Source organism: Balaenoptera acutorostrata, chromosome 14, assembly GCF_949987535.1.
Source record: "Balaenoptera acutorostrata chromosome 14, mBalAcu1.1, whole genome shotgun sequence".
NCBI lineage: Eukaryota > Metazoa > Chordata > Mammalia > Artiodactyla > Balaenopteridae > Balaenoptera > Balaenoptera acutorostrata.
The window spans coordinates 15,491,377-15,512,198 of record NC_080077.1 but is presented as its reverse complement, the minus strand read 5'-3'; the positions used below and the strand labels follow the sequence as shown (position 1 = coordinate 15,512,198).

The following is a 20,822-nucleotide window of genomic DNA, read 5'->3' as shown; positions in this document are numbered from 1 at the left end:
CCACTGCGCCACCAGGGAAGCCCCCTATTCCTAGGTATTTTATTCTTTTTGTTGCAATGGTAAATGGGAGTGTTTCCTTAATTTCTCTTTCAGATTTTTCATCATTAGTGTATAGGAATGCAAGAGATTTCTGTGCATTAATTTTGTATCCTGCAACTTTACCAAATTAATTGATTACCTCTAGTAGTTTTCTGATGGCATTTTTAGGATTTTCTGTGTATAGTATCATGTCATCTGCAAACAGTGAGAGTTTTACTTTTTCTTTTCCAATTTGGATTCCTTTTTTTTTCTTTTTCTTCTCTGATTGCTGTGGCTAGGACTTCCAAAACTATGTTGAATAATAGTGGTGAGAGTGGACATCCTTGTTGTGTTCCTGATCTTAGAGGAAATGCGTTCAATTTTTCACCATTGAGAATGATGTCTGCTGTGGGTTTGTCATATATGGCCTTTATTATGTTGAGGTAGGTTCCCTCTATGCCTGCTTTCTGGAGAGTTTTTGTCATAAATGGGTGTTGAATTTTGTCAAAAGCTTTTTCTGCATCTATTGAGATGATCATATGGTTTTTATTCTTCAATTTGTTAGTATGGTGTATCACATTGATTGATTTGCCTATGTTGGAGAATCCTTGCATCCCTGGGATAAATCCCACTTGATCATGGTGTATGATCCTTTGAATGTGTTGTTGGATTCTGTTTGCTAGTATTTTGTTGAGGATTTTTGCATCTATATTCATCAGTGATATTGGTCTGTAATTTTCTGTTTTTGTAGTATCTTTGTCTGGTTTTGGTATCAGGGTGATGGTGGCCTCATAGAATGAGTTTGGGAGTGTTCCTTCCTCTGCAGTTTTTTGGAAGAGTTTGAGAAGGATGGGTGTTAGCTCTTCTCTAAATGTTTGAAAGAGTTCACCTGTGAAGCCATCTGGTCCTGGACTTTTGTTTGTTGGAAGATTTTTAATCACAGTTTCAATTTCGTTACTTGTGATTAGTCTGTTCATATTTTCTATTTCTTCCTGGTTCAGTCTTGGAAGGTTATACCTTTCTAAGAATTTGTCCATTTCTTCTAGGTTGTCCAATTTATTGGCATAGAGTTGCTTGTAGTAGTGTCTTAGGATGCTTTGTATTTCTGCGGTGTCTGTTGTAACTCTCCTTTTTCATTTCTACTTTCATTGATTTGAGTCCTCTCCCTCTTTTTCTTGATGAGTCTGGCTAATGGTTTATCAATTTTGTTTATCTTCTCAAAGAACCAGCTTTTAGTTTTATTGACCTTTGCTACTGTTTTCTTTGTTTCTATTTCATTTATTTCTGCTCTGATCTTTATGATTTCTTTCCTTCTGCTAACTTTGGGTTTTGTTCGTTCTTCTTTCTCTAGTTCCTTTAGGTGTAAGGTTAGGTTGTTTATTTGAGATTTTTCTTGTTTCTTGAGGTAGGCTTGTATAGCTATAAACTTCCCTCTTAGAACTGCCTTTGCTGCATCCCATAGGTTTTGGATCTTCGTGTTTTCATTGTTATTTGTCTCTAGGTATTTTTTTATTTCTTCAGTGATCGCTTGGTTATTTAGTAACGTATTGTTTAGCCTCCATGTGTTTGTGTTTTTAACGGGTTTTTCCCTGTAATTGATTTCTAATCTCATAGCATTGTGGTCAGAAAAGATGCTTCATATGATTTCAATTTTCTTAAATTTACTGGGGCTTGATTCGTGACCCAAGATGTAATCTATCCTGGAGAATGTTCCGTGCACACTTGAGAAGAAAGTGTAATCTGCTGTTTTTGGATGGACTGTCCTATACATATCAATTAAATCTATCTGGTCTATTGTGTCATTTAAAGCTTCTGTTTCCTTATTTATTTTCATTTTGGATGACTGTCCATTGGTGTAAGTGAGGTGTTAAAGTCCCCCACTATTATTGTGTCACTGTCGATTTCCTCTTTTATAGCTGTTAGCAGTTGCCTTATGTATTGAGGTGCTCCTATGTTGGGTGCGTATATATTTACAATTGTTATACCTTCTTCTTGGATTGATCCCTTGATCATTATGTAGTGTCCTTCCTTGTCTCTTGGAAGGTTGCCTATCTCCACTTCATTTAATTGTTTTTCTGGGGTTTTATCTTGTTCCTTCATCTGGTACATAGCCCTCTGCCTTTTCATCTTGTCTATCTTTCTATGAATGTGGTTTTTGTTCCACAGGCTGCAGGATTGTAGTTATTCTTGCTTCTGCTGTCTGTCTGTCCTCTCTATTTTTCTTTTCTTAATTTTTATTAAAATGTGTGTATTCAATGAATGCTGGGGACAAATATCCTCATTTATTCACATGTTAAATGGTTTTTATTTTATCTTAGTAAATTTTTTTTACTGCCTCTTCCTATTTCTGCCATAAATTATGGCCTTGGTTGTACTGTAAGTGTATAGTGCATATTCCATAAATATTTAATATCTGTTACATTAATAGTATTCCTTACCTAGAGCAGTGTGCTTCTCAAATTTTAATGGGCATTCATCTCACTAAGGGATCTTTTCAAAATGCTGGTTCTGATTCAATATTTCTGGGATAGAGCCCAAGAGTCTGCATTACTGATAAACCCCCAGGGGCTGCTGATGTGGCTGGTCCAGAGCTCCGCTTTGTGTATGAAGATGATGCAGCTTACCCAGCGTCAGGAGTATTATCTTGGAAGGCAGTGTTGGATAGTCTCTCTGCTATAGCCGTAACTGCCTCAGTAACATTTTTAGCAATTTGGGGGCAGGGGAAATGATGGTTAAAGATGAGTGTCCTCTGTGGTTATGAAGTAAAGATACCATCTTATTATCAAGCCTGATGATCAACCTCCTCAAACGGCTCAACTAACTTCAATTTTGTCCATCAATAGAAATGGCCAGATGGAATGAAAATAAGTGACTCTGTATGTATCTTATAAAGAGTAAGGAAAGATCTTCCATACTAATCATACCAGCAATGTTCTTTGACACACTTTGGAACCTGATTAAAAAGTTGGAAATCCCATCTGTGTTAAGAAAAGCTTTGCCTTGACCTTCTATACTGGAAGAAAAGTCTTGGCCATGGCAATGAATCCTTAAGGAACAGTGGTGTGAAGCAGAGTAGAGAGTCATCTTTTTATGGAATGTAAGGAAGTAGGACATTTTCTAAAACCATGGAAACATCTTTTTACCTTTGTATATGGACAGGATGCAGTGGTGTGTAGTAACCTTGAACGTGGAGGAAAATTTGTCATCCTTTGAATTTGAACCACATCAATGATTGTCAAAACCTACTGTTGTTTTTAGAAGGTAATAGCAAGTTTCAAACTTGATTCTCCACAGTGACTGAAGCTGGCTTTGGAGCTGATATTGGCATGGAGAAATTCTTCAACATCAAGTGCAGAGCTTCTGGCTTGGTGCCCAATGTTGTGGTGCTGGTGGCGACGGTGCGGGCTCTGAAGATGCACGGAGGTGGACCAAGTGTAAGCACCATGCTTCCTTTCTAATAAAACAGAAGGAAGCAGAATTGAACCTTGGAAACATCCAAACCTGCTTCATAACTGCAGTTTTCTAGAATATCTCCTTTTTCACAAATCACCATTACAGGGCACTTAGAGTTCAGTTCGATCATGTAATTAGTAACACCCACAAAGTTATTTCTAAGCAATATTTTGGAAAGGAGCATAATGTGACCATTTTTTCGTTCTAAGAGTCTAAACTGAAACTTATGTCAACATTTTATAACCCTGTGGTAATGGGAGGATAGAGGCTTTGGTTCCTGAATGAAGAACAGAAGGGTTAGAGTGATTGCTTTTGTGGGTGAGGTTGTTCAGTGCTTGTACGGATAGTTTTTTGGTTCACTGACGCTACATCTCATCAGATTTCATCTAGCGCTATTTTCCTTCTGTTTCTGTTTATTATGATTTCATTTTATAACTCTGTTAGAGCACTGGGTTATTTCTAAGAGAGCTTTGCTTAGAAAACACAAATTCTATTTTAACATTTTTAAAGACTTTATCACGTATAGCATTCACACACACCTGAAAGGGAGTTTTCACCTTTCCACAGTGAAGATGTACTTTTTTGGGGTTTTTTTTTTTCTTTATCTTTTTCATTTTTAGGGATTTCCAAAGAGAGAATAAGAAATGTTGTACTGATTAACCAGTTTTGAAATAAAATCATTTGGAGTTTCTTTATCACTTATACTATTGATATATTACACAAACTGCCAAATCTGATTTCTTAATTAGTATATTGTGTATGCAAATATCACACAATGATTAATTAATATAGCATAAACAAATAACAAGTTTGCCATGATGAAACGCCATAATGTGCACTGTTTAATCATCTTAGCAATTCTTTGTCCTAGGAGAGGCAGACATTATATCATTTTACAGATGAGGAAGCTGAGGTTTGATGTGTTTAGGGGATGTCGCCAGGCCAGCAGAGAGCCAAATCTCAAGCCTGGGGCTGAGATACAGATTCTCCACTTTTGTCAGGCATTCAGAGCTGAATACGAATGAAGGGTAAACCTTTTCTGAATCCCTAATCCGCTCCTTAATACCAGACGCTTGAGCACTTCATTTTAGCCTAGCGCTTCACCATTATATCAAAGGCAAGACTGACACAGCAGGTATTATAATATAGTAGTGCTAAAGAGTTCTGATTTTGTTCAAAACACCAATTGTTGCTACCAATCACTCCTTGAGTTCAGACTCTGAAGCTGTATCAACTTCCATTTTCAAAAAACGATCTCTACCTGTATAAGATAAATTTGAAATTCCCCCTCCCTGTTTTGCACCCTGAAAATTATAAAATCAAAGGGCAAAGGGCTTTAATACTGGAAAAGGCTTAGAAATTAGTCTGGTTCAGTCTTTGGGGACTAATCAGACATGAAATCGAGGTCTCCGGACTTCTAGTCCAGTGTTTTTGCACACTCCAATCTCGTCTCTGTCCTATAAAAAATGACTACATGATTTATAATCCTGTTTCAGTTCATCTTAATGTGTGTGCTCTGTTGTACAGTGGTTGCATTAATCCTTGGTACCTCTTTCAGTTCCCCTTCATGTCGTGTTTCCATGCTAGTGATGATTGTAACAGGGCTCGAGATTAGTAGGCACAGATATGGGTGGAGGATAATGAAAGGGGAGGGTCAGGAAGCCAGATGAAGCTTAGCATTCCTCTCCTGGACTCCAGTAGTGCTTCTGTATCATATTATTTTATGAATGTGTATATGTGTATCTCCCCACTCGACTCTGAATTCCTTGAGATTAAGGACTATATCTTATTAATTTGTGTATTCCTCATGCCCGGCATACTCTGTGTCCAGGAAATGTTTTCAGTAATTGAATAATACATGAACTTTGATCTTCTTAATCCTGTATCCCACGTTATCCACCTCAGTGTCATTCCTTCTTACTTGAAACAACTCCATAGTAATGTTTTTGATCCGTTATAATTCCTACTTCCTTTTGATATCATTACACAAATAACCACGGCTGCCTCTTATGTTTATTCAGCTTGTTTTTTTACATAATTTATGCAGTGGAAAATCCTATGACCCTTGAACTTGCCCATTTTAGCCCCAGTCATATCCTGTCTTCCAAAATGCTGGCCATTCTTGGTGCAATGGAAGAACTAATACATTTGGATTCAGATATGTCTTTTATAATTAGTTCTTTAAGCATAGTTTCTTAAGGAGGGTTCTCCATAACCAGTAGGATGTGTATTTATATAAAAAGATTTGTTATAAGTAATCGGCTTACACAATTATGGAGGCTGACAAGTCCAAAAATCTACAGAGTGGGCCTCTGCTGGAGACTCAGGAGAGCCAGTATTCCAGTCCCAGTCTGAAGGCAATCTGCTGGAAAATTTTCTCTTGCACAGATTCTTTTTGTTATAGCAGGCCTTCAACTGATTGAAATGGCCCACCCACGTTATGGGGGGCAGTCTGCTTTACTCAGTGTCCATCAATTTAAATGTTATTCTCATTCAAAAACACCCTCACCGAAATACCCAGAATAATGTTTGACCAAATATCTGGGCATCCCATCACCCAAGCTGACACACAAAATTAACCATCACCCTCATTACTGATTTTTGGTGTGTGGTGTAATGACCAGACCTAATTTTATTTTTTCTGTGTTAATAACCAACTGGCCTAGCACTATTTATTTTAATTAGTCCCTCCTTTCTCATCTTCAAGCCTACTTTGTGATAAATCAATTCTCCATACATGTGTAGGTGTTTTTCTGGGACCTTCGTTTGGTTGCACTGGTCTATTTACACATAATTATGTCTGTGCTACACTAAGTCTGTAGTGCAAGCTCTCCCTGGTAGTTCTCTTTCTTCGTGGGTGCCCGGCCTTTATCAGTCCTTTTCACTTCCATACGTATTTTTGAACTAATCATAAAGTCCCATAAAGAATCTTTCTAGGATTTTGGGGTTTTTTTGGAATGTCATTAAATCAATAGATCAGTTTTATATCTAGGAACTTGGGATATTCACTGATTTAGGTCTTTTGAAATATATTTTAATAAACATTTACAGTTTATTGCCCAAAGGACTTCTACATCCTTTCACCAATCTGTTCCCATGTGCTTTATATTTTTAAATAGTTTCACAGGTTACTTCTGGATTCTTATATATATATCCAGTGACCTGTCAAAATTTTTTAAGGTATAATTGACACACAACATTATATTAGTTTCAAGGTATACAACATAATGTTCAGTATTTGTATACATTGTAAAAAGATCACCACAATAAGTCATTAACATCTGTCACCATACATAGTTTAAAAAAAAAAGTTTTTCCTTGGAATGAGAACTTTTCAGATCTACTCTCTTAGCAACTTTCAAATATGCAATACAATATTTTTACCTATAGTCACCATGCTTTATATTACACCTCCATAACTTAAAAAATTCTCTTACTAATTGTACTAATTTAGCTGTAAATACTTTAGAGAGTTCGATGTGGACAATCATATATGAAAATAATGACAGTTCTGTTTCTTCCTTTCCGATCTTGATACTTTTTTTTCATCACTAACCATATGTTTCTAGTTGCAATGCAGTATTAAATAGTGTTGATAGCCAGCATCCTACTGTTATTCCTTATCAGCAAGAGAACACTTTTAATAGTTCACCGCTAAGTATGATGTTTTCTGTAATATTTCAGTATACATTTTTATCAGGTTAAGAAATTTGCCTTCTGTTGCTATTTGTCAAGTTGTTATACTATATGTTGAATAATTTTCTTCATCTATTGAGATGATATGATTTTTCTCTTTATTGTTGCAAATTATATTACAAATATTAAATGAACCTTTCATTATCTTTTTTATGAATAACTGAATTTTGCTTATTGATTCTTTTTTATGTTCTCATTAAGGGATTTTGTAACATTAGAATAATCTATTTATTCAAAGATGGGAAGAAGTCACCTGTAACACTCCCTGGGCCTGTTGCTTATTGGTGAGGGGTAGGTTTTGAACTACAAACTTAATTTTTTTTAATGAGTAGAGAACTGTTTAAGTTCTCTATTTCTTCCTAAATGAGTTTTATATTAAAACTCATACTAAGTTTCTCTATCTTTTAAAAAGTATTGGTATAAAGTTTGTCCCAGTATCCTATTAATTCTGTCTACAGCATGTGTAGTTATAATATTTTTTTCATTCCTTTTTAAAAAAAACTCTTGCCAGAATATTATCAATTTTGTTAGTCTTTAAGAATCAGCTTTGGTTTTGTTGATCCCCTCTACTTTCTGGCATTTGCATACAACCCATTTTTCTTGATTTTGCCTAATTTTTGATTTTGCAGAACTTTGCATATGTTCAAGCTCAGCAGTACTTTATGTTCCTTTTTTAATCCAGCATTTTGGTTGTTCCAACTGAAGGGTCCACTGTGTGTTTTAGTTTATGCTAATGCTGAAAAAAAAAACCCATCTGAAAATACCTTATGATGTTTCCTCACAATCTCAAAAAACAATCTGTCATAGAGGTAACTTTTCAAAGGATTTCTAATATTCTCAAGACCTCTTTCGCTGAGAGGAAAGTAAGTCACCACGTCCTCAGTGAATTAAAATGTTGTCTAGGGTTTCTCACTGAAACCAGTTGCAGGCTATAGACAAAAAAAAAAAAACAATGGGGAACTGTGAAAAGGCACTAAATTGGGGTTTCAGAACCCTATTATACTCATGCCCCTGTTCTGCCTCTCATTTGCTGTGTAACTGTGGGCAAGATACCTGCCTTCTGTCACCTTCAGTTTCCTTATCTTTAAACTGCCAACCCCATCGGCTTCTGTAAGAAACTAGGCCAAAAAAAGGGAAAAATTAATGGCAATTATTTTTAAATGACTTAGAATTTATTTAGAACGATTATGCACTCTGTATAAATCAGGTATTAATCATACTGTGAGTTCCCTTTTATGCTAGGATAATGGGCAACAGTATGAAAGTTCTTAATATTAGCTCAAATTAGAATCACCTGAGAAGTTTTTAACCATCACTGATCCTGGGTCCCACTCCCAGCAATCCTGGTTTAATTGGTCAGGGTGGAGCTCAAGCATCAGTGATTTTTAAAAGCACCCACAAGACTTTATGTTCAGCCAGGGCTGCCAGTTACTGGTTTAAAAGCACAAAATGTGTTTTTTAAATGAACCTTCCCCAAAAGGGACCATGATTTGTTTTTCTTTCAGATCTTAATCAGAGTGAACAGTTTGATAGGATTATTCTTAATTTTTGTCTTTTCTTATCTCAGGTAACTGCTGGGATCCCTCTTAAAAAAGAATATACGGAAGAGGTAAGAGTGAAGAATTATTCAAATCCAGTTAACCATTGACTAGCAGTTGAATCTCAGTCAGGGAATAGGTCCTCCACCAGTGGCCTCTTAGAAAAGTGCTTTTCTAATAATCCAAGAGGAGATGGGTGGGGGAAGGGATAAAATCCATTCAGTTAACTCTCCAATCTTAAGAAAAGATGGGTGTAGGCTTTCTGTCCAGTTCCTACCCCCTGGGCAGCCATCAGAGCAGGACTCTTACATCCATGTATTCTTTTTTTTTTTTTAATAGTAATCTTTTATTTATTTATTTATTTTTATATTTTTTATTTTTGGCTGTGTTGGGTCTTCATTTCTGTGCGAGGGCTTCCTCTAGTTGCGGCAAGTGTGGGCCACTCTTCATCGCGGTGCACGGGCCCCTCACTATCACGGCCTCTCTTGTTGCGGAGCACAGGCTCCAGACACACAGGCTCAGTAGTTGTGGCTCGCGGGCCCGGTTGCTCCGCGGCATGTGGGATCTTCCCAGACCAGGGCTCAAACCCGTGTCCTCTGCATTAGCAGGCAGATTCTCAACCACTGCGCCACCAAGGAAGCCCCCCACCATGTATTCTTTTGGTGTGGCAGATACTGACTTTTGGAAGATATACAATTGGCTTTATGACTTGCTTGAGTAAATAGACTTTGATTGACTGGCAACAGTACCTCTTAACTCCTACGGGTGGCGCCAGGGACTTGAGCAGGGAATAGCTGGACGGTGCTCGTCGCCCTCCCGGGACCTTACGCCTTCTGGTCCACCAGCGCACAGAGCGTGGGCATGTTGCTGACGTCCTGGCCACCAGTCTGCAGCAGAAATAGCTGCCTGGCTCAAGACCCACATATGCCATTGGATCTAGAATAATTTTAGACTTTATTTGGAAAATGAGCCTCCTCCTTCTGCAGCCATCTTTTCTTGGAGGGAAAAAGTGATTGATGGCTTGAGTATAACGTATAATGTGAGTATAGATAGACCCAAAACCTGCCAGACTGGGCCTGCCTGTGTAGTTTGGCAGGTTGGATGGGAGGTGATACATGGGGGCCTGGTTTTCTTACAGAACCTCCAGCTGGTGGCAGATGGCTGCTGTAACCTAGAGAAGCAAATTCAGATTGCTCACCTCTTCGGGGTCCCTGTTGTCGTGGCTCTGAATGTCTTCAAGTAAGTCAAGTGTCCTACTTCAGACGTGGTCATATCGCTGGGCCACCCTGTGAACTAACTGCATTTGTGTTTTGAGAATGTTTGACCTTTTCTCTGCTTCATCTAAAAGTATAGAGAAATACTCTGCTCATTCTATTTGTTTGATTTTCTTTGAATTGGTTTTACTTTAGCAGAAATGTTTTCAAATGTTATCAGGGAAGTGAAATCTATATAGTGAGTTACCATTTCTTTGGCTTTTTTTTTTTCTTCTTCTTCTTCTTAATTCCACCCAGCATTTCTGACGGAAAGACTGTGGATGATCAAAGGGATATGTTATGGAATTTTCTCAGTAAAACCCTTAACAACTTGAAATATTTGAGTCATGTTGGAGAGGATTTTTCCCCCATGCTTTTCTTAAGGTCTGATTTATTTAAGCACAGTGTAACCACTTTTGATGTTTAAAATATATTCAGTGTTTGGGAGCAAAGTTCTGTATAAGCAGTTAGTCTTTCTTTAAAAACATTGCTAAATGAATACAGATGCAAAACCACAAACATTTTCATCACCAGGACCGACACCCGAGCGGAGATTGACTTGGTGTGCGAGCTTGCAAAGCAGGCTGGCGCCTTTAATGCAGTGCCCTGCTATCACTGGTCGATTGGTGGGAAAGGGTCGGTGGACCTGGCTCAGGCTGTGAGAGAAGCTGCAAGTAAAAAGAGTCGTTTCCAATTCCTGTATGATGTGCAGGTAAGATCCAGCACAATTATAATGGTGCCTGACGGGTCTGGCACCTTAACTGTATGCCAGGCCAGCGCTGAGAGCTTCACATGGGTTGTCACAACAGCTCTGCAGAAGAAACCGAAGGTTAAAGAGGTTAAGCCATCTGACGAGGTCCTATTGCCAAGGGGCCCCAGCTCCTTGCCTCCAAGCCTGTGCTCTACACTCAGTGCAGAGGGGTTTTGGAGTACAGGGTTCAACAGGGTTTGCACAGGAACAAGACTTTTGAGCAACTTCATAAGGCATGGGATATCACGGGCAGTATTTTCCTTGTCCGTTTCTGCTATAGCCCATTTGCACCATGGTTTTCTTGAGCTATGCCTCGTATATTTTTTAAATTTTTTGAATTGTGGTAAAATACATCATAACATAAAATTGACCATCTTTACCATTTTTAGGTGAATAGTTTACTAGTGTTAAGTAGCTTCACATTGTTGTGCAACCACCCTCCTTCTCCATAGGTCTTTTCAAATGGCAAAATCGAAACTCTGTGCCTGTTAAACACTAACTCCCCATTTCTCCTTCTCCTCTGTTGCTGGCTCTCTGATACCAGTAAGCCGTAAAGTTTGTCCCTTGTTTGACTGGCTTAGTCACTGTCTCAGTCCTTTCAGGCTGCTATAAGGAATACCATAGTACTGGGTGGCTTATAAACAACAAATTTACTACTCATAGTTTTGGAGGCTAGGAAGTCTAAGATCAGGGCATCAGCAGATTAGATGTCTGGTGAGGGCCTGCTTCTTATTTCATAGATGGGAGTCTTCTCACTGTATCCTCATATGGTGGAAGTGGGGAGGGATCTCTCTAGGTTGTCTTTTTATAAGAGCACTAATCCCATTCATGAGAGGTGCACCCACATGACCTAATCACCCCAGAGCCCCATCTCCTAATGACATCAACCTAATCACTCGCAAAGGCCTCAGGTGCTAATATATCATCCCATTGGAAATTAGGCTTCAACATACCAATTTGGGGGGGCACATTCAGTCCATAGCACTTACTTAGCATAATGTCCTCAAGGTTCACCCACGTTATTGCATATGTCAGAACTTCTTTCCTTCTTAAGGCTGAACAACAGTCCATTGTATGTTTATGCCACTTTTTTGCTATCCATTCACCTGTCAGTGGCCACTTGGGTTGCTTCCACCTCTTGGCTATTATAAATAATGCTGCTATGAACATGTGTGTAAAACTGCTTCCAGTTCTTTTGGGCATATACGCTGAAGAGGAGTTGCTGGATTGTCTAGTATATTTTTTAAACACAGCTGGATAATGAGGGTTCAGTCAGAATATCTGAACTTCTCGGGATCTCACTCTTCTTGGTTCATCTTTGCTGCCACCCAAACATCTCCATTCTGGATTTGCTGGCTCCAGCTCTGGCTGTTGGATTTGTTCTCATAGGTAGTTCCTGGTTGCCAGAGTGCTCAGGCTTCAAACTGGTGGCTTCTCTGGTTCCTTCATCCCTCACAAATTCCGTTAGTCTTGAGTCTAGAGTTACATCATGAAGAACACGATGATAACTTTACGTCTAAGGAGGACTTGTTGTCTGCCAGGCATACGGGCACTTTGTGCTTGTTAACTTCTTTAGTCCTTACTTCCCCGACGGGTAGAAACTGTTGCTTTTCCCATATTTTACATACAAGGAAACTAAAGCAAAAAGAGGTTAAGTAACCTACCCTATGTCCCACAGCCAGACAGAGGCAGAGCTGGGGGAGTGTGTGTGGAATGATGGAGGCCATCATCCTACTCTGTCATTCAGAATCCAGTACTGTGTTCAGAAGTGGCAGTTGGGATGGGGGGATTCCTCTCAAATGGGCAACAACTGAGTGACCCACCTGAAGAGGAAGGACCATGATGGGCAAAGCATCCATGCCAGATGGGGTCACTGCAGGTAGTTGGTAACTGTGGGAGGAAGGATTTCAGGAATGAATTGGGATGGTTAGCTCAGAAAAAGTGTGTCGTGTTCAAAGGTCATTTTATGAGAGACCCTAATGTTCTGTCTTATAGAGGTGGTGGTGATCAACTGGGGGCAGGATGTGGCAGTGGGGAGGGCGGTGGGCTTGGGTTCTACAGGAAGAAAGATGTCCTAATTAGAAACTGTTCTTTGGAGATGCTGGGCATAATATAGATGCAGCCCTGCAGTGGGCTCATCACGGGGAAGGAAGCCAACTCAGATGGTGGCTGGCCAAGGTAATCTTGTGTTCCTTCCTGGGCCTTGATGCCCAGGGAAGCCTTGCTGGGTTGAGGGTGATTAGGTCATGAGGGTGCAGCCCTCATGAATTGGTGCAGCCCTTGGCCCTTTTACACAAACAACTGTCAGGAAACCCTCCGACCACCGGCCCACTCTGATCGTGAGCCACCCCACTCTGAGTGGCAATGGCAGTTTTTTTGTTTGTTTGTTTGTTTGTTTTTAATAAATTTATTTATTTATTTATTTATTTATTTTTGGCTGCGTTGGGTCTTCGTTGCTGCACACGGGCTTTCTCTAGTTGCGCCGAGCGGGGGCTATTCATCGTTGCAGTGTGTGGGCTTCTCATTGCGGTGGCTTCTCTTGCTGTGGAGCACGAGCTCTAGGTGCGCGGGCTTCAGTAGTTGTGGCTCGCGGGCTCTAGAGCGCAGGCTCAGTAGTTGTGGTGCACGGGCTTAGTTGCTTTTCGGCATGTGGGGTCTTCCTGGACCAGGGCTGGAACCCGGGTCCCCTGCATTGGCAGGCGGATTCTTAACCACTGCGCCACCAGGGAAGCCCCGCAATGGCAGATTTTAAACGAATGATTTCACAAAGTGTGGCTTTTTCAAGGAAACCATCCAAAGTGAAAAGGTCAGTAAATAGAAGCAATGTTTTGTGAGTTGTGCTGTCTTAAACATGTACTATCCCTAAAATGAACCCTTTTCCTTTCCACCAATATCATAATTTTTTTTTCCTGAATTCCCATTTTTTGTGGAGATAATGCTGTTAAAATGTCTGCTCTTCTGTGAAAAGGGGAACAATTTTATAATAATGTGGTCTAAAGTCATATTTGATAGGATTCTTGCCTCCTTTGCCATACACAATTCCCTTTTCTTAGAACACAGAAATTAGATGTGAGCTGCATAATTGCTTCTTAAAGAATCAGCAGTGCAGCCTATTATTGCTACATGACAGTTTATGAAAAGAGCTGTTGCTGCCTCTGGCTCACTAGGGACTGTCTCCTTGATAGCTCTGTCGCTCACGCTGGCGAGTCGATCTTCGATAATATAAGACCATTTACAATCTTGTCTTGTAATGGTGTAGAAATCTGAAGTCATCGTTGCAGGCGGTAACAGAGCTCAACCTCCCTCCCGCCACAATTACGTGCATAGTCAGTGTTGGTGAGCCTTTGTGGACTAAGTAATGGTTTTCTTCTTCTTTTTTTTCTTTCTTTTTTGTTTTTAATTTTTATTTAAGTAATAATGGTTTTCTTGAAACCCTTTAATTCCCTTTGTTTTCCCCCCACGACTAGCCCTTTGATGCTGGACAGCTCAATTAGGTATCAGACTGCCCTACAGGAAAAAAAGAAGTGACAAAATGCTTTTGGATAAAACATGCTGCTGCCTTTGCTTCTCTGCACAAACTGGGCTTCTGTGTGCCTTTTGCTATCATCCCAGACTCTATTCCACCAAGAATGTATTCAGCGTAGGATTGATGGCATCTTAGTTCCTGCTCCAGCCCCGCCCCAGTCTCGTGTTACAGAAGAAAGACACCTGAGCTCATTGGAGAAATTGGAAATAGTGTCGGAGCACAGGGCATGATTGCTTTTGTGTGGGGAGTAGAAATCGCCTCAAACCCCCAAATGGAAAGAGGAACAGCTAGAGAGAAATAGTGTTTACCTGACCTCAGTGACACTGTAAGGCCGGACAACTCGCAGAGCATGAGGCCTTCTGATGACGGTTCCATTAGTTAAAGCGAGAAACAAGCTGCTCTTCTGACTCGGGAGTCTGTGCTGAACTTTGAAAAATTGAGGGAAGCTGTCACTGTTCTCTAGAGAAAATTCTGCACCTCTTTTACCAGAGTAGCTTCTAATTCAAGAGGAGGCAACTTTTGTTCATGGTACTAGAGGTGGCTGTTGATTATTTCAGAATAAAAAAAAAATTTTTTATATAGCAGGTTCTTATTAGTTATCTATTTTATACATATTAGTGTATATATGTCAATCCCAATCTCCCAGAATAATAATTTTTTAAATACGGAATAGGAGGCAGTGGCCTAATTATTGAGAGGAAGTTTATCCTGTGAGAATTGATATATTTAGACTTGAACTACACTGCGTCATTTCCTCTCAACCGTTAATGATGATCATAGCCCCCTTTCCTTTTAAGGAGCAGTTAGAAGTCCTCCCCAAAACCTATCTTTTCCATTATTACTTTTGGCAATTATATCTTTACAGGTGACCAATATATCTCCATATCTGCAAGCACCCAGGAAAACAGTATAGCAGATGAAAAAAGAGAATCTGTATTTACACTTTATTAGCTAACAAATCCCTCTTCCATACATAATTTCAAGTATATCTGATCCAATCCCATGGGGTGTGTGAGCTCAACTCTGTATCTTACATGCAGAAATAGGAGTTCAGAGAAGGTGAGGGACGTGCCCCATGACAAATGGACACTTGATGGACGAAGTAATGTATTACTTAAAGGGGTCATTCAGAATTGAGTTCACATCTTTTTATTTTTTTTAATTGGAGTATAGTTGATTTACAATGTTGTGTTAGTTTCAGGTGTACAGTAAAGTAATTGTTATACATATACAGATATTCATTCTTTTCTAGATTCTTTTCTCATACAGGTTGTCACAGAATTTTGAGTAGAGTTCCCTGTGCTATACAGTAGGTCCTTGCTGGTTATCTGTTTTATATGGAGTAGTGGATGTATGTTCATCCCAAACTCCTAATTTATCCCTCCCCCTTCCCTTGCCCCTTTGGTAACCATAAGTTTGTTTTCCATGGCTGTGAATCTGTCTCTGTTTTGTAAATAAGTTGATTTGTGTCATTTATTTAGATTCCACATGGAAGCAATATCATGTTATTTGTCTTTCTTTTTCTGACTTACTTCAGTATGATAATCTCTAGGTCCATCCATGTTGCTGCAGATGGCATTATTTCATTCTTTTTTATGGTTGAGTGGTATTCCGTTGTATATATGTACCACATATCTTATTTATCCATTCCTCTTTCGGTGGACATTTAGGTTGCTTCCATGTCTTGGCTATTGTAAATAATGCTGCTATGAACTTTGGGGTGCGTGTATCTTTTCTAATTAGAGTTTTCATCTTTTCCTGATATATGCCCAGGAGTAACTCTATTTTTAGTTTTTTAAGGAACCTCCATACCGTTCTCCATAGTGGCTGTACCAATTTACATTTCCCACCAACAGTGCAAGAGGGTTCCCTTTTCTCCACACCCTCTCCAGCATTTACTGTTTGTAGACTTTTTGATGATGGTCATTTTGACCTGTGTGAGGTGATAGCTCACTGTAATTTTTATTTGCATTTCTCTGATAATTAGTGACGTTGAGCATCTTTCCATGTGCTTTTTGCCATCTGTATGTCTTCTTTGGAGAAATATCTATTTAGAGCTTCTGCCCATTTTTGATTGGGTTGTTTGTTTTTTTGACATAGAGGTATATGAGCTGTTTGTATATTTTGGAGACTAATCCGTTGTCGGTAACTCCATTTGCAAATAGAGTTCAAATCTCGATGGGACCTCCCACTATGGATATAAATGTGGACAACTCTCTGAGCCTCAGCTTCCTAATCTATAAAATAGTGTCTGATATTAACACCAACTTCACCCAGTTGCTGTGAGGACCAAATGAAATGTCCTGGAGTAAAATGCTGGGACATAGGAGGCTGGTAATCTATGTTAGCTCTTCCTTCTGTCACTTTCACTTCAGGAAGAGAGGGGGTTTCCTGAATTGACCTTCAAGAATTGTCTAGTAACTCAGGTAACCTGGAGGTCGGGCTCCAGGGTTGGTTTCCTGTTCAAGTGTGTTAAAACCAGCAATTAGCAGCCCCTAGTGCACCAGGAAAGAAAGGCACTCCCAAATTAAAGCAAGACATTTAGCATTCTTTCTCCGTTAGAATTGGGAGCTATTAGTGATTTAATAGAAAGTCAGTAGCTTCTGCAAAGAATGTATGTCACCGAGAGTCCATCTGAATATTGTTTGTTAAATCAGGAGTAAAGGTTGAAAACCATCTCCACATCCCTCCATATCCTTCCTCTAAACTTGTAAACATTTAGAGGTGTAACCTTGACAGCATGAGAAGATGGTGTTTGTTTTTATTAAAAGGTCTTTCCTGTTCCTTGTGTGAAGCCATTCTCTTGATCACAGCAGGGCTAGAATCAAGGGAGATCAAAACAGGCCAGGAAGACTCCATCTAGGGCCACAGCCAGCACCGCAGATTTCTGAACTATTGCACTTTCACTGCCTGTGTGTTTAGGAGTGTTTTCTCCCCTGCTGGCAGGGGATCGAGGGGTGAGGGAGTTCATTGATTATTGAGGAATTATGTATGTTATATTTTTTAAGGATTCAAACCAGTTGTTGGTAGGGTTTTGAGTTATCCTTTAATTGGACTCCGGGCATCAGCCAGCAAACAGAGCCTCAAATTTTAAGGAAATAAATAAAAATGCGTATGTATAAGTACTTGTATGTATGTATATAGAGTATATGTGTTTGTGTGTGTATGTGTATAGTTTTTTTAATTGTGGTAAAAAATATATGTAAAATGAAATTTTCCATTTTAATCATTTTTAAATATATACAGTTCCATGTATTTAGAATATATAAAAATGTATACATAAATACTATATATGTAGTTTTAATTCATAGAACTTAAAACATACATCTCTGTATGTCTTGTATTTCATAGTAATTGCTAAACAACAGTCTAAGGAGAAAGGATGACCTTTCTTTTTCTATTTTTAATTAATTAATTAATTTTTGTTTTGTTTTTGTTTGAATTTTTGAATTTTATTTATTTTTTTATACAGCAGGTTCTTATTAGTCATCAATTTTATACACATCAGTGTATACATGTCAATCCCAATCACCCAATTCATCACACCACCACCCCACCCCATGCAGCTTTTCCCCCTTGGTGTCCATACATTTGTTCTCTATGTCTGTGTCTCAGTTTCTGTCCTGCAAACCGGTTCATCTGTACCATTTTTCTAGGTTCCACATATATGCGTTAACATACGATATTTGTTTTTCTCTTTCTGACTTACTTCACCCTGTATGACAGTCTCTACATACATCCACGTCTCAACAAATGACCCAGTTTCGTTCATTTTTATGGCTGAGTAATATTCCATCGTATATATGTACCACATCTCCTTTACCCATTCATCTATCGATGGGCATTTAGGTGGCTTCCATGACCTGGCTATTGTAAATAGTGCTGCAATGAACATTGGGGTGCATGTGTCTTTTTTTTTTTTTTTTTTTTAAACACTTTTTAAAAAATTATTTATTTTAGTTTTTGGCTGTGTTCGGTCTTCGTTTCTGTGCGAGGGCTTTCTCTAGTTGTGGCAAGCGGGGGCCACTCTTCATCGCAGTGCGTGGGCCTCTCACTATCGTGGCCTCTCTTGTTGCGGAGCACAGGCTCCAGACGCGCAGGCTCAGTAGTTGTGGCTCACGGGCCTAGTTGCTCTGCGGCATGTAGGATCTTCCCAGACCAGGGCTCGAACCTGTGTCCCCTGCATTGGCAGGCAGATTCTCAACCACTGCGCTACCAGGGAAGCCCCATGTGTCTTTTTTTTTTTTTTTTTTCACACACACACACTGTATTTTATTTTTACAAGAGATAAATAGACTGACACCAAGCATTGTACATGGATGACCACAACAAAAGCAACAATGATTGCAATTACCAAACATGAAACACACTCATACTATGTCATAGTATTGACATTCTGTCCAGTAATCCTCCACTGTAACAGCTCCTTTACTTTGCAGTGAAAATTGATTTGTATATTCTTTGCCTCTGAGTCCTTGTGGGATTTTTTTTTTTTTAATTCAGACAGAAAGTCACAAAAATTATACTCATCCTCATCAGTTCACTCAGTCCCATGTAATTAATTTTTTTTTATCTTGATCTTTTGTTAGCACTTTTATGAGTTCATCAGTTTTTCATTAGAGTTCTGAAAATGCTTATTCATTCAGTTCAGCAGTACAGTCAGTTACCAGAAACCTGTACTTGTCAGAGTCTTTTCCATGAATTTCTTGAAGATGAAACCCTTTTATAGGAACATATTTGCAAAATCATCAGAGTACACCCAGAACTGTCTGTAAATGACAAAAGACTTAAAAATGACCACGGTTAAAGATTTGATGAAAGTTCATAATAATGCAGTTGACAAGAAAATTAGTTATTTCTGAGATATACATTTTAAAGTAATAACTAGGATTATTACTTATAACATTATACCAGAACATATAGGATTTTTAGAAATTTCATGTAATGTCTGAAACATTTATATTAACATATTTCCATACATATTTCCATACAAATACAAATACAAGATTTTTAGAAATTTCATGTAATGTCTGAAACATTTATATTAACATATTTCCATACAAATAACCCAATGAAAGTTTAGTATTAGTTGTTTTGTTTGTTTTTTTATACTGCAGGTTCTTATTAGGCATCAGTTTTATACACATCAGTGTATACATGTCAATCCCAATTGCCCAATTCAGCACACCACCATCCCCACCCCACTGCAGTTTTCCCCCCTTGGTGTTCATATGTCCATTCTCTACATCTGTATCTCAACTTCTGCCCTGCAAACCTTTCTTTTTATGCCCTTATCCCTTTACTGTTGTCTCCTTCTCAAGGCCTTTGACCTCCTCTGGCTCTTTCCTGCCTGTCCTCAGACCTGCCCTTGGTCTGCCTGTTCCCACCAGTCCTTTCTTCAGCTCTCTCCTTTCCTCCTTTTGTGCAATTGAATGTTTGGCCTGTTTTATAGGAAGCTGTCCCTTATATTTCCAGTCAGTTAAGTATCTCATTCAGAATCCGTGTCTCTTCCCTGTGCTCTCATGTGCTGCTTTCTTATTTATGGTTGAGCTCTGGTCATCCATGCTGAACTGCTTCTAGCCCTTCCCTCATCAGCCTCTTCTCCTCTTGCCTCCTTTTCATGATTCAGCTCCAAATTCCCACACTGCCTCAATACCACATCCTTCTGCAAACACATCTTAGATCGCTATCAAAACTAGATTGTTCTCCAACACTGGCCTCTAGGTTCTTTGTCCAGACTCCTTTGGCCAGCAGTGTATCACTCACCTCCTTGGCCTACCCCTACTGCTGCCTCACCCATCTGTGTTTGACAGGTCTCTTCAGATCTGAACCTATTGTTAGATCCAGCCCAACTTTCTCAATGCATCCTATTCAGCCCTTTGTGATTCTGGCAAAGCATCCCGCAGCTTTGTCTCCTTGAAGCTAGAAATAGCACCTGATGAGAAAGAAACAGTGGTCTATATCCATTTCACTTGTACATGTCACAAGGATTCCTATAATTTCATTTAAGTGCTTCTAACAAAAAATGGAATGTCACTATGGCAAAACTTTCTAGAAATGCATTATTTCATCCAAACTTATGGGCCAAGCAAGAAAGACAGGGATGTAAAATGAACTGTCAGTGTCCCACCACGTGTTAGCTAGTCACCTTCTGCCATCACTTCATCCGTCCCTTGGTCTTTCTGACTTAAATTCAGATGACACGAGAGGACTCAGTAGGGAAAGCATCCATTTTCTCAGCCTGAAAAGCAAGCAACATTATTTCAGTATTATCACAGGTGTATTAAAGACCACTTCAAAAGGAAAACGACAACCTTAGGACTGGAGGGGGAAATCACTCAAAACAGCACAGGCTTCCAATCACCCCAGGATCTGAGAGCTTAGGGATTTGTCTTAGCAATCATTTTATTTCAGAAAATGATTTATTTTTCCTTTCATGAAAGTAGTTTACTCCGCTCTTGAGTGAGACTTTTAATCTTAGACCAGAAGATTTTTCCTTGACAGCACTGCTCCAGTAGATGAATGAGGGAAGTATGACTCCTGCCCAGGAATACAGAGGCCAGGCTGCACCTCGTGTTCATTCATAT

At 39.2% G+C, this 20,822-nt stretch overlaps 1 protein-coding gene across 1 annotated transcript in view; it reads left to right on the top strand.

Moving 5' to 3' along the window:
• Positions 1 to 20,822, top strand: part of MTHFD1L (methylenetetrahydrofolate dehydrogenase (NADP+ dependent) 1 like) — a 202,743-nt gene that overhangs the window by 118,805 nt on the left and 63,116 nt on the right. The window contains exons 21-24 of the mRNA XM_057527877.1: positions 3,313 to 3,452; positions 8,735 to 8,776; positions 9,844 to 9,944; positions 10,493 to 10,670. Of these exons, the coding sequence (XP_057383860.1) occupies positions 3,313 to 3,452; positions 8,735 to 8,776; positions 9,844 to 9,944; positions 10,493 to 10,670 (461 nt within the window). The remainder of the gene's footprint in view (positions 1 to 3,312; positions 3,453 to 8,734; positions 8,777 to 9,843; positions 9,945 to 10,492; positions 10,671 to 20,822) is intronic.